The sequence below is a fragment of the Mandrillus leucophaeus genome, unplaced genomic scaffold (assembly GCF_000951045.1).
Source record: "Mandrillus leucophaeus isolate KB7577 unplaced genomic scaffold, Mleu.le_1.0 Scaffold21, whole genome shotgun sequence".
In the NCBI taxonomy this organism is placed as follows: domain Eukaryota; kingdom Metazoa; phylum Chordata; class Mammalia; order Primates; family Cercopithecidae; genus Mandrillus; species Mandrillus leucophaeus.
In genome coordinates this window covers 1405877-1418096 of record NW_012102143.1, presented here as the reverse complement: position 1 = coordinate 1418096, position 12220 = coordinate 1405877, and the positions used below count along the sequence as shown (strand labels likewise).

The 12220-nt window shown below is 49.0% G+C and overlaps 1 protein-coding gene across 1 annotated transcript in view; it reads left to right on the top strand.

Annotated features, from left to right (window-relative positions):
- Positions 1 to 12220, top strand: part of NGEF (neuronal guanine nucleotide exchange factor) — a 137403-nt gene that overhangs the window by 85117 nt on the left and 40066 nt on the right. Inside the window, exons 4-5 of the mRNA XM_011980246.1 lie at positions 487 to 629; positions 7129 to 7427. Of these exons, the coding sequence (XP_011835636.1) occupies positions 487 to 629; positions 7129 to 7427 (442 nt within the window). The remainder of the gene's footprint in view (positions 1 to 486; positions 630 to 7128; positions 7428 to 12220) is intronic.

The following is a 12220-nucleotide window of genomic DNA, read 5'->3' as shown; positions in this document are numbered from 1 at the left end:
CCGGAGTCTCCTCCAGCGCCCTCGTCCCGGGCGCCCTGGTCGTGCGCGTCCCGCTCGGCATCCCCTTTCCGTGCCGCATGGCCTGGGGACGGGAGGATCAGAATCCGAAAGGGACCGGGAACTGAGTGACGGCGAGGGACGCCGGGTGGCTTCCTGGCCGCGGGACCCGTCGGGCTGTCGGAGTGGCGCCGGAGAGTGGGCACGGTGCGCCAAGTTTCCACCGCCTGCCCGGGAGCTCCAAAACCATGGAGGTTTGGGCGGGCTGGTGTGGAAATGAATCACCCAGTCGCGCCCTGGTGCGGTGACAAAAAGGGCCTTTGGGGCCCGCCCGGCCGGGAGGGGCTGCGGCGGCTGTGGTCGCTGCCCCTGGACGGTCCCGGGTAAGGTCCGGCTGGCCAGCAGCCGCCTGTGCCCACGCCCCTCGCGAGCCAGCCGAGGTGAATCCTCGCTTAAAAATAACCAGCCCCTGTCCTCCCTCTCTGGCAGCGAGTCGTCCTCCACCCCGGGAAATGGGGCCACGCCCGAGGAGTGGCCGGCCCTGGCCGACAGCCCCACCACGCTCACCGAGGCCCTGCGGATGATCCACCCCATTCCCGCCGACTCCTGGAGAAACCTCATTGAACAAATAGGTGGGTGTCTTCGCGGTAGCCGGGCTTTATTTGGGAAACGCGGGTCCCTGGAGGACTCTGAGGGTCCTCCTGCTCATGGGAAGCCGTTGTGTTTCATACGAAGGAATGCGTCTGACATGGGTAAGGAAAGCTTTTGACATATACGAAGGAATGCGTCTGACATGGGTAAGGAAAGCTTTTGACATGTTTGGCTCTAAATGGTTCCGCAGGCAAAACTGCTGCATTTTAATAGCGCTGCACAAGGGGGCTTTAGCGAACATTTCTGTCCTGCTCTCTGCGGAGAGGTCTATTTACCCAGCTCTTGTCTGGTGGGAGGACTCTCTGACCCCTTATCACTCCTGCCAGAAAGAAGGGATGAAGCAGCACTGCTGAGCTGTGTAGTGGGGAGGACTCCACTATCCCCCATCAGGGAAGACCTGGGAGCCAAACTGGCTGCTGGGAGCAGAGTTGGGCTAGAGGGGGAGGTGTGTGAAGGGGGTGGAGGGGTTCTGGGAAAAGCCTGGTGCAATTCAAGAAGCGGAGGCGGTGGCCAACTTTGCACAGGGGAAGGAAAGGCGAAGCGGGGAGGAAGCAAGAGCCCCAGAGGCCCTTGGCTTAGGAAGGGAAGCCTCTCCAGGAATACGGCCGGGAAGGGAAGCCGAGGCTCAGCCTGTGTGGTCCAACTGCTACATAACTGCACCTGAAGCGCTGTGAATAGGGAAAAATGGATTCAAATAGTGACCCAAGAACTTTAATACTTGCATTTAAAAAAATCACTAGTGACATCAAGCTAGTTCTCATGTCGTCACGAGAGGCACCCGGGAATGAATAATATAGGCTCCCTTACTCTGAAAATGGTTCCGGCTGCTTAGAAAGTCTTTTGGTTCTTCATTGTTGTCAGAGCAGCCAACAGTCTATCTGTTAAACAAAAATTCTAGGTTTGGAAAATTTCTTCACTAAATGTATAATTACTGTCCTCCAGTCCGAAATGCTTGGACAAACACGACGTGTCTCCAGTGGGGAAGTGGAGCTTCCATCGCCACAGGAGACCCCGTGCTTGGGAGTCCTTTCCCGGGCAGCCCACTCTTCCCTAGCAGGGATCTTTCTAAACTGAGCCCAGAGAGGAGCTGAGCCCTTGCGAAGCTGAGGGGGTGGAGCGCACACTGCATGCTGTTAAGCCGCGCTGACTCCAGGAATTTTGTTCCCAGTGGGCCCCCTCCACGTGTCAGGCTGGGTGGTGGTGGTGGTGGCGGTGGCGGCTTTTCCTTTTGTTTGCTGGGGGAATGGAGAAGGTCTGATCTGAAACTGATGCCAATTAGAAAATCCTTATTTTAAAACAAAGGCCCCTGACAACCCCTTTCTCCCAGCTCTGCCACGCTGTCACATCTGACTTAGCATACACTGTAGACTTTGACCTCCACCCTCTTGAAAGGGCTCCTCTTCTGCTAAGATCAATGTCATGACCAGGAAGAACATCCAGGTTGGGGAGGAGATCGCGCCTCCCTTCTGCACTATGGGTGTGTGGAGCTATCTTTCTTGGAGACGGCTGAACCTGCTGGGCCGGTGGCAGAAGTCCGAAGCTGGCAGGCAGGGTCTCGAGCTCTAGTGCCTCGTCGCTTGGGGCGTCACTGTGCTCAACTGGGAAGCAGCAGGGCCTCTGATGTTCCTCTGGCTACCTCCTGCAGGTGTCTGCTGCTGTCATGGTGAATGTCTTTTCCTGGCTCCTGGGCCTGACCCATAGTAGCTCAACAGATGTGTTGATTGACAGCCCAGGGCTGTCCCTGCCCTCTTCTCACCTCTGTCATAGACTTGAGGTCTGTGCTAAACAGATCCCTGCAACAATCTAGCTGCCTTCAGCTCTGTGAGTTCAGCAATTCTTTGCCAAGTGTTAGGAAAGGACGGCAGCTTCCTAAAGCTGATTAAGGGGGAAGAAAAGTGGGAGTCTTCAGTTCCACTTGGAGGTAATTCCAAGTGCAAACCTTTACAGGTAAAGTTCATTTCCATTTAAAGTGTTGCCAACTAAATGTACAATATATAAAATATATAAAATAGGAAAGCATGATCTATTGACAGTACGTTGACTACAGAAATTTAATATGTTAGTATAGTTTCTCAGGTAAAGAAAACTTACTCGTTTTGTAATCTGAATTTAAGGCAAATAAAAATGAAAGGTTATGAGAAATGGTTACACACTGTATCAGGTAACTGTCTGACACCATAACTCCAGAAACATTGGTGTCTAAATTTGTATTCTCAATACCGCAGAAAAAAGTATACAGTTTTGAGAAGACTCTAAGGTTACTTGTATTGACAGTCTTTGTCTGCAGGTAACAATGTCTAACAAAAAGTGATCTTAAACAACAAAATGCCCCATCTCAGTTAATGAGTCCAAAGGTAGGAAGTTCCAGAGTTGGTTCATGCAGCCAAACAGTCACCTGGCTGCTTGCCTCCTCCAGGTGGGCCTTATGTTACAAGGTGGCTGCCATAGCTCCAGGCATCACATCCTCAGGGAGCCATGTGTGAAACAGGAAGGGCAGTTTGTCTTCAAGTGTCTGTAGGGGAGGGACAACTTTTTGACAAGCCTTTAGAAGATGTGCCCTTACTCTCCTTGACCAGTATCTTAATCAGTTCCAGTTGCTGTAACAAGATACCGTACACAGAATGGCTTATAAATAACAGAAGTTTATTTCTTACGGTTCTGGAGGCTGGGAAGTCCAAGATCATGGTGCCAACAGATTCAGCATCTGCTGAGGGCTGGCTCTCTCTTCTTCAAAAATGATGCCTTCTTTGGTGCATCCTCACAGGACGGAAGGGGCCAGGCAGCTCCCTTCCACCGCTTTTTTAAAAATTATTTATTTATTTATTTGGGGGACGGAGCCTTGCTCTGTCAGCCGGACTGGAGTACAGTAGCGCAATCTCGGCTCACTGCAGCCTCCCCCTCCTGGGTTCAAGCGATTCTCCTACCTCAGCTTCCTGAGTAGCTGGGATTATAGGCGCCTGCCAATACACCCAGTTAATTTTTGTATTTTTAGTAAAGATGGGGTTTCGCCATGTTGTCCAGGCTGGGCTCAAACTCCTGACCTCGTGATCCACCCACCTCAGCCTCCCAAAGTGCTGGAATTACAGGCATGAGCCACTCTGCCTGGCCCTATCCACCTCTTTTATAAGGGAGGGCATGAATCCCTCTCACAGAGGCAGTGCCCTCATGTCTTAGTCACTTTCCAAAGGCGCCATCTCTTAAAACTCTCACACTGGGTATTAGGTTCCAACGTATGAATCTAGGGGGACACCAGCACTCACACCACTGCAGCCAGGCTATGCCTCATGCCTGTGTCTAACCCACCACTGGCAAGGGGCAAGGAACTATCCTGGTAGGTTTTCACTCTTTGGCCCAGGCTGGTGTGAAGTGGCACAATCTTGGTTCATTGCAACCTCCGCCCCCTGGATTCAAGTGATTCTCCTGCCTCAGCCTCCCGAGTAGCTGGGATTACAGGCGCCTGCCACCACACCTGGCTGATTTTTGTATTTTTAGTAGAGATAGGATTTCTCCATGTTGCCCAGGCTGGTCTCGAACTCCTGACCTCAAGTGATCTGCCCGCGTTGGCCTCCCAAAGTGCTAGGATTACAGGTGTGAGCCACTGCCCCTGGCCTTATGGTAGGTTTTGATCAGTCAGTCTTTACTCACTTCTCCGAGCACAGATTGGGTCAGCACCCAAACAGAGGCCCTCCCCTTACAACCGGGGAGAGGGGCGCGAGGGGGTGCGGGAGAGGCAGTCAACAGCGTCTGCCATGGGGTGACTTAAGAACTATTATTTTCAACCCAGCTACCCACAATGCTGATATTTTTGTCTTTGTTCAGCATATGTATCACAGTGAGATGTTTAAGATAGTATTCACCCATGATTTACCGACTATAGCACACATAAGACATATTTTTGAGCCTTCAAAAATATGCCAAGTGAGACACTTTTGTGAAGCTTGGAAACTGTTTTTTTTTTTTTTTGGTTTTGTTTTGTTTTTTGAGACGGAGTTTTGCTGTTTTGCCCAGGCTAGTGTGAAGTGGCACGATCTCAGCCCACTGCAACCTCCACCAGGCGCCTGGGTTCAAGCTATTCTCCTGCCATAGCCTCCTGAGTAGCTGGGATTATAGGTGCCTGCCACCACACCCGGCTAATTTTTGTATTTTTAGTAGAGACGGAGTTTTGCCATGTTGGCCAGGCTGGTCTCGAACTCCTGACTTCAAGTGATCTACCTGCCTCAGCCTCCTAAAGTGCTAGGATTGCAGGCGTGAACCACCACACCCAGCCTTGGCAACCGCATTTTTAAAAGGTGTTCAACAAGTAGTTGAGTACCTACCATGTAGGAGACACTGCACTATGCACTGAAAAGTGAATTCAAGTCAACCCCTGAAACTTGGTTTCTTTAAACCTCTGTAACCGCAGTGTCAGAATCACAGGATAGTGATAGCCTGACGTCGCAACAGTCGGCCTACCTTAGGCTCATTATTGAACTGATGTGGGTGGTGACGTCAGACCTGTCTTTATGGGTCTTCAGTCAGGGTTGCATTTAGCTTAGAGTTGGATTTTCTTTTTTATTCCTTTGTCGAATCAACTCCATGTTGTATCCGGCTGGGCTGCATCGTTGGCAAAGCACGGGCTTTTAGCTTGCTGAAGTGGACGCTCTGGTTACCTTGGCAGAGAAGCTTTGTAATTTGGAGTTACAGAGCCTGGAAACCAAGTCATTTAATCCATAGGGCCGCCTTATTAGGTTCCTGTTCTTGCATATAATTTCTCCAGCCTCATTCAGGATTTTGAAGGTGGTCTGTTTTTCTTTTCTTCCTTTTTCTACAGTTTAGATATGTTTAACAATTAAAGAAGGAATAATAGCTAACAGTTGTACTGCGTTGTAAGAGCAAGTGCTTATCAAGTGCTGTATTCATCCATATTGCAACTTTCTGGGAATCATCTTTGTCTCATAGTTGCACATATCAAGGGGCCTCGGCCACTGTCCCAAGGGCCAGACCAGGACATCCTGATACCCGCGAGACCTCCACCTGGGTGCCTGGGTACATCTCGATCCTCACCACCCCGACGCCACCCTCAGCCAGACCTTCATCTGCTCCAGTGGGACCTCTGGTCTCTGCTGCCTCACTGGTCACCTGAATGTTATGCATGGCCCGGGGCCTGTCCTGTATCTTGTAACTGTCCCCGAATCAGGCACTTGGCTTCATCCCCTTCCCAGTCCTTCAGTGCAGGCCTCCATCCTGGCTCTCCCAGGGAGCTGCTGCAGCCCGTTTCTCCCAGTCCATGCTTCTAAAATGTAGACAGGACCAGGCACAGGGGTTCAGGTCTGTAATCCAGCACTGTGGGAGGCTGAGGGGAGAGGTGTTCAAGACCAGGAACTGAGGCTTGAGGCCAGAAATTCAAGACCAGCCTGGGCAACATAGCAAGTCCTCATCTCTACCAAAAAATAAAAAAGAGGAGAAAACTAGCTGGCCATGGTGGCACGCACCTGTAGTCCTAGCTACTCAGGAGGCGAGGCAGGAGAATCACTGGAGCCCAGGAGATGGAGCCTGCAGTGAGCTATGGTTGCACCACTGCCCTCCAGCCTGGGTGACAGAGTGAGGCCCAATCTCAAAATAAATACATTTTAAAACAATAAAATGTAGAACAGTGTTTTTGCTCTGTCTAGCCCTTGCCCTCGGGCTAGCCTCCTGCCTCTGTGGCACTGTGGACAAGACCTTGGGGTCTGACCTCTTTCCTCCCAGCCTCCAGCAGGCAGGATTACCCCTCACTGTCCCACGCAGCCATGGCAACCCCCTACCCTGACATGGCTGTCTGTGCGGAGAGGAAGTCCCTGTGTCCTAAGGCCAGGGCATCGGAAATGGGGTTATCCCTTTGGAGGTGCTCCATTTGCACTGATTCAGCCGCACCCCCAAATCTACCTGAGAGACTGGAAAGCATTCATTGCAAGTACAGTTGGTCAGTGAAGTCTGCAGCTGTGAAAGCAAAAAGGGAATGTTTCCCTTTTTAAATCATAAGATTGATAAAACGCTGATTTTTCCTTCAAAATGAGAATTTACAGCTACCCCCACTGCACAAATGAATATTCCTGAGTTTGAATATTGAAGCATTTAGGACTACGGAAATTACCCTGCTGGGATAATGAGACACAGTTGGGACATTCCCATCAACTTGGTGGTGGACACATCAGGTTCTAGGTTCTTGTTTGCCAAGTGTGTGTGGGGAAAGCATATATTGGATTTTGAGTCCATTCTGGAATTTCTTTATGTGTTGGGAAAAAACATAAGCATGCTGGTCTTTCCCAAGAGATGAAGACAACGGCAGTGTATCCGTTGGCCTGGAGCCTGCCACTGAGACAGGTGCAGGGCTGGCTTGCACTGTGTATTCCTGGACATAGCAGCCACCCTTGATAAGAACATGAAGCCTTGACTTAGGGATTTGGAATGATTGTCATCTGAGATCTTTTCCTTTTCTTTTTTACAACTTTTTGATTTCAGGGCTCCTGTATCAGGAATACCGAGATAAATCGACTCTCCAAGAAATTGAAACCAGGAGGCAACAGGACGCAGAAATAGAAGACAATACCAATGGGTCCCCGGCCAGTGAGGACACCCCGGAGGAGGAAGAGGAAGAGGAGGAGGAGGAGCCGGCCAGCCCACCAGAGAGGAAGGCTCTGCCCCAGATCTGCCTGCTCAGTAACCCTCACTCAAGGTTCAACCTCTGGCAGGATCTCCCCGAGATCCGGAGCAGCGGGGTGCTCGAGATCCTACAGCCTGAGGAGATTAAGCTGCAAGAGGTAACAAGCGCTGAGGGGCGGGGGCTCCCCCACAGCACACAGGGGTGACCCTCACTGCTGGGGGTGAGGCGTCCTCTAGGGGGTGAGGTGCCCTAGCTGGTTCACCAGAGGAGTCGCCGACAGGGTTGTCCATCTAGAACACGTAGAAAAATAAACATGGTTTTACAGGCAGCAAGAGACACCCATTTACCTTCTAGGATAGCTCACCCCCAATATTGAGCATCTGAAGCATTGCTGTCTGATCGCAGTTTTTCCACCCTTCGTTATCATCGTTGCGTATTTCCGTCACACGTGAATGCCACAGCACTAGGCAATGCTGAGCTCACTGTGACCGTGCCATAGCTGCAGTGATCTGTGGTTGACGGAGGTCTGCCATATCTCTTTGCGTTCACGATCTTATCCCACCACTTTCTTTTGGGGCTGTCTGAACTTTGGATGAATGGGGTCTCTGAAGGAGGTCCCTCAGCTTGCCCACCTGCTCCTGAAATGCTGCAGAAATCTGGGATTCGTGTCTCTGGCCCCTTCGTTTGATGGTTCAGGTGGACTTCAGTGACTGTCAATTAGGCTGAGGTGAAATCGTTGAGTTGCCTGATGGTTTGTTGCTAGCAGGGAGAAATAATCAATTAAAAACAGTAACAAATGAATAAGAAATTTAAGTGTTTGTTTTAGCGGAACAAAGATCATTTGAGTATTAAGGGAAAATTTGTGGTACTGAGAAACAAGCATATGGTCAGGAGTAAACAGGAAGAATAGTGGAGAGAAATTGTGAATATGCAAGTTCGAGTTAATTGTGAAATTTAGAAAGTGGGCACAGAAGGGAAAAACAAAAGAAGAGATTTGGTTTTTATAAGCACTTGGTCCACCCAGTTCCATCATCTGTGTCCTCTTCCGCTCCGTCCCACCCCCACCACACTCACCTGCATTCCTGAGCACTCTCACGTGCTTGTCCAAGCTCATCCTTGTGCTTGTTTCTTGTGGCAGCTGTGGCTCCAGAAGTCCTGCCTTTCCCTACCCCGCCATTACTCCTGTGCTAGATTCTACAGAAACATTTGCTCTTGTTTATTTAAAACATGAAACAGTAGCCTATATACACTATTAATGACCAAAACCGTGAATTGTTCCTGACCAACATCATATACCTGAGACTTGGGTTTTACGATGAATGGAGTTGCTACTAGGGAAGGCTTGATAAAAGTGGATTTTTGAAGGGCCACCTAGGCTTCACCTGGGTGTCGTGCCCAGTAGAGTATGGAAAATGTTTAGACTTTGGCATCCTTCCTAACTTGTGAGCAGTGATTTGTGAATGGTTGCATCGATTTATTTTTAATAAAACTTCTAATGTAAAACTTAGAGATAAGACTGGGTGCGGTGACTCACGCCTGTAATCCCAGCACTTTGGGAGTCTGAGGCTGGTGGATCACGAGGTCATGAGTTCGAGACCAGCCTGGCCAAGATGGTGAAACCCTGTCTCCACTAAAAATACAAAAGTTAGCCAGGCACGGTGGCAGGTGCCTGTAACCCCAGCACTTTGGGAGGCCGAGGCTGGTGGATCACAAGGTCAGGAGTTCGAAACCAGCCTGGCCAAGATGGTGAAACCCCGTGTCTACTAAAAATACAAAAGTTAGCCAGGCATGGTGGCAGGCGCCTGTAATCCCAGCTACTCGGGAGGCTGAGGCAGGACAATCGCTTGAACTCGGAGGCTGAGGTTGCAGTGAGCCGAGATCGCGCCTCTGCACTCTAGCCTGGGCGACAGAGCAAGACTCCATCTCGGAAAAAAAAAAAACTTAGAAGTAAATCCTAGTAGAACTTAAACACATGTTAGAAACCTTTTACAAAATAAGCAAAGCTGAAAGCAGAGAAAAGGCCCTTGTCATAAACGGAGAGGAAACAGTGAAGAGGCATGAAAAACAAACAGCACCAAATTAGTGGCAAATTTAACAGCATACAAATCCGTTACAACGATACGTGCGAACGGCTGAAACTCCTCCATTAAAGGACAGAAGTTCTTCAACTGAAGCTCAGTGTGGTGGCTGACACCTGTAATCCCATCACTTTCGGAGGCCGGGGTGGGAGATCACCTGAGGTCAGGAGTTCAAGACCACTCTGGCCAACATGGCAAAACCACAGCTCTACAAAAATATAAAAATTAGCCGGGTGGGCCAGGCACGGTGGCTTATGCCTGTAATCCCAGCACTTTGGGAGGCCGAGGTGGGTGGATCACTTGAGGTCAGGAGTTCAAGACCAGCCTGGCAAATGTCGTGAAACACCATATTTACTAAAAATATAAAAATTAGCTTGGTGTGGTGTGCCCACCTATAGTCCCAGCTACTCTACTCAGGAGGCTGAGGCAGGAGAATCCCTTGAACCCAGGAGGCAGAGGTTGCAGTGAGCCAATATCACACACCTGCACTCCAACCTGGGCCATAGAGTGAGGCTCTGTCTCAAAAAAAAAAAAAAAAAATTAGCCGGGCATAGTGTCGGGTGCCTGTAATCCCAGCTACTCGGGAAGCTGAGGCAGGAGAATCGTTCGAACCCAGGAGGTGGAGAGGTTGCAGTGCACCGAGATGGTGTCACTGCCCTCTGGCCTGGGTGACAGAGCAAGACTCTGTCTCGAAAAAAATAAAAATAAAAAATGAAATTATCCAATTGATCAGAAATCTAAACCCATTATATTATCAGACAGAGTAGAGTTCAGGGCAAGAAATATTACCCAAGTGAACAGAGTCATCTTGTTTTGTCATCTTATTCATCTACTAAAAATACAAAAAATTAGCCAGGTATGGTGGCGGGTCCCTGTAGTTCCAGCTACGCGGGAGGCTGAGGCAGGAGAATCGCTTGAAGGCGGAGGTTGCAGTGAGCCAAGATCGCACCATTGCACTCCAGCCCGGGCAATAATGCAAGACTCCATCTCAGAAGAAAAAAAAAAAAAAAAAAAGAGTTTTGCAATGAAATACATGACTCCTCTGTGTATTTTCGTTGTTTAAAAAAATGTAAACTGCAAATGTGTCCAGCCCGTTTCTTGGATCATGGGTTTTCACTGGAGGACCAGCTTTATCTATTTTCTCTCTCCTGATTAGACACAGCCAGAATGCACCGTTTAAGTTTGGAGTTTAGACGCCTATGCAGGCTAAGGGCAAAATCCTCATAGATTTTTACAGTGTTTTACACTTCTTCTAGTTTCAGCACATTCTGTAGCAGCTTGGTTTTGGTGATGGTTTTTTAGCAACTTGCCTTTCCTGGACTCGTCAGAGCTTTCAGCTCAGTTTTCATTAAAACAACTCCCTTTCCACTGAGAATTCACTGGTTTTTATCATTAAATGATACAACTGCATCGCAGGTGCCACTGGCTGGAGTAAGTTTGAGGAATGCAAGTGACAGTGGGTGCATCCTCGCCAGATGGGGAGAGAGGCAGGCAGGTAGCCTCTGCCCTGAGCGCCTGGGGGGTAGCAGAGTACGGGGTATTCAGCCAGTGAGTTGAGTGGAGGTTGCTCAGGAGAGTTTGTGTGCGCGAACATCTCTGTGCTCGTCTCAGACCAGCTGTAGCCTGGAAGTGGAACTGCTGGTCCCGAATGAAGTGCATTTTAAATGGTGATGGACTCTGCCCAATTGCCATTCAAAAAGGCAGTACAAGTGTCACATTGCTACCAGCAGTGCAAGAGAGGCTATTTGTACTCACCCTCCCTAGCCCTGCTGTCAAACTTCTAACCTGTTGGGTGAAACATTGTATCTTGCCTTACCCTGCCCTCCTTGATGACTTGTAAATTTGAGCATCTTTTCACGTGTTTACTGGCTGTATCCATTTCTTTATCTATCAGTGCCTGTTCTTATCTTTTCCCCCTTTTCTATTGGGTTCTTTACATTTATCTTCTTGATTTGTAGTAGCTTTTTATACATTCTGGATATTCTTTTTCTTTTTTTAAGATTTTCAAAAGTTTTCTCCTGTACGATAATATAAGGGACGCAATTTATGCACAGAGTCACTGGTGCCCAACTGCCTAGGTTTCTCAGTTCAGCTGCTTCTTAGCTATGTGACCTTATGCAAATTACTTAACTTCTCTGTGCCTTATCTGTAAGATGGGAATCCTAGTACCTACTTCTCAGGCTTGTGCAGATTGAATAAATAACACAGATAAGGAGCTGAAGACAGTGTGCGGCAAAAAGCTGACATTATCAAGAGCTTATGTGCCCTCTCACTTGGTCCACGACATCTTCTTTTTGGATAAAAATCTCTTTTCCATTTTGATAGCAAATCTGTCAGTACTTTTATTCATTTAAACCTAATCGTCAGATATTGTGTCTTATGATTAGAAAGGCTATTCCCAAGAGGTACACTTTACAGTGAAAAGGTAATAGCTGGGAGTGTTATGAACTGGACAAAAAAATAGAGCAGAAGGCCGGGCCCAGCGGCTCACGCCTGTAATCCCTGCACTTTGGGAGGCCAAGGCAGGTAGATCACCTGAGGTCAGGAGTTCGAGACCAGCCTGGTCAATGTGGTGAAACCCTGTCTCTACTAAAAGTATACAAATTAGCCAGGCGTGGTGATGCGCGCCTGTAGTCCCAGCTACTTGGGAGGCTGAGGCAAGAGAATCGCTTGAACCTGGGAAGCAGAGGTTGCAGTGAGCCAAGATCACACTACTGCACTCCAGCCTGGGCGACAGAACGAGACTCCACCCCCCACCCCAAAAAAAAGCAGAATCTGTCAGAAACAAGAGGAGACGTTGCCATGCACATTCCACTATCTTATAGGAGTGGGACAGAGCAGGGAGATGGGGAATCAGAAAGAAATAATTAGG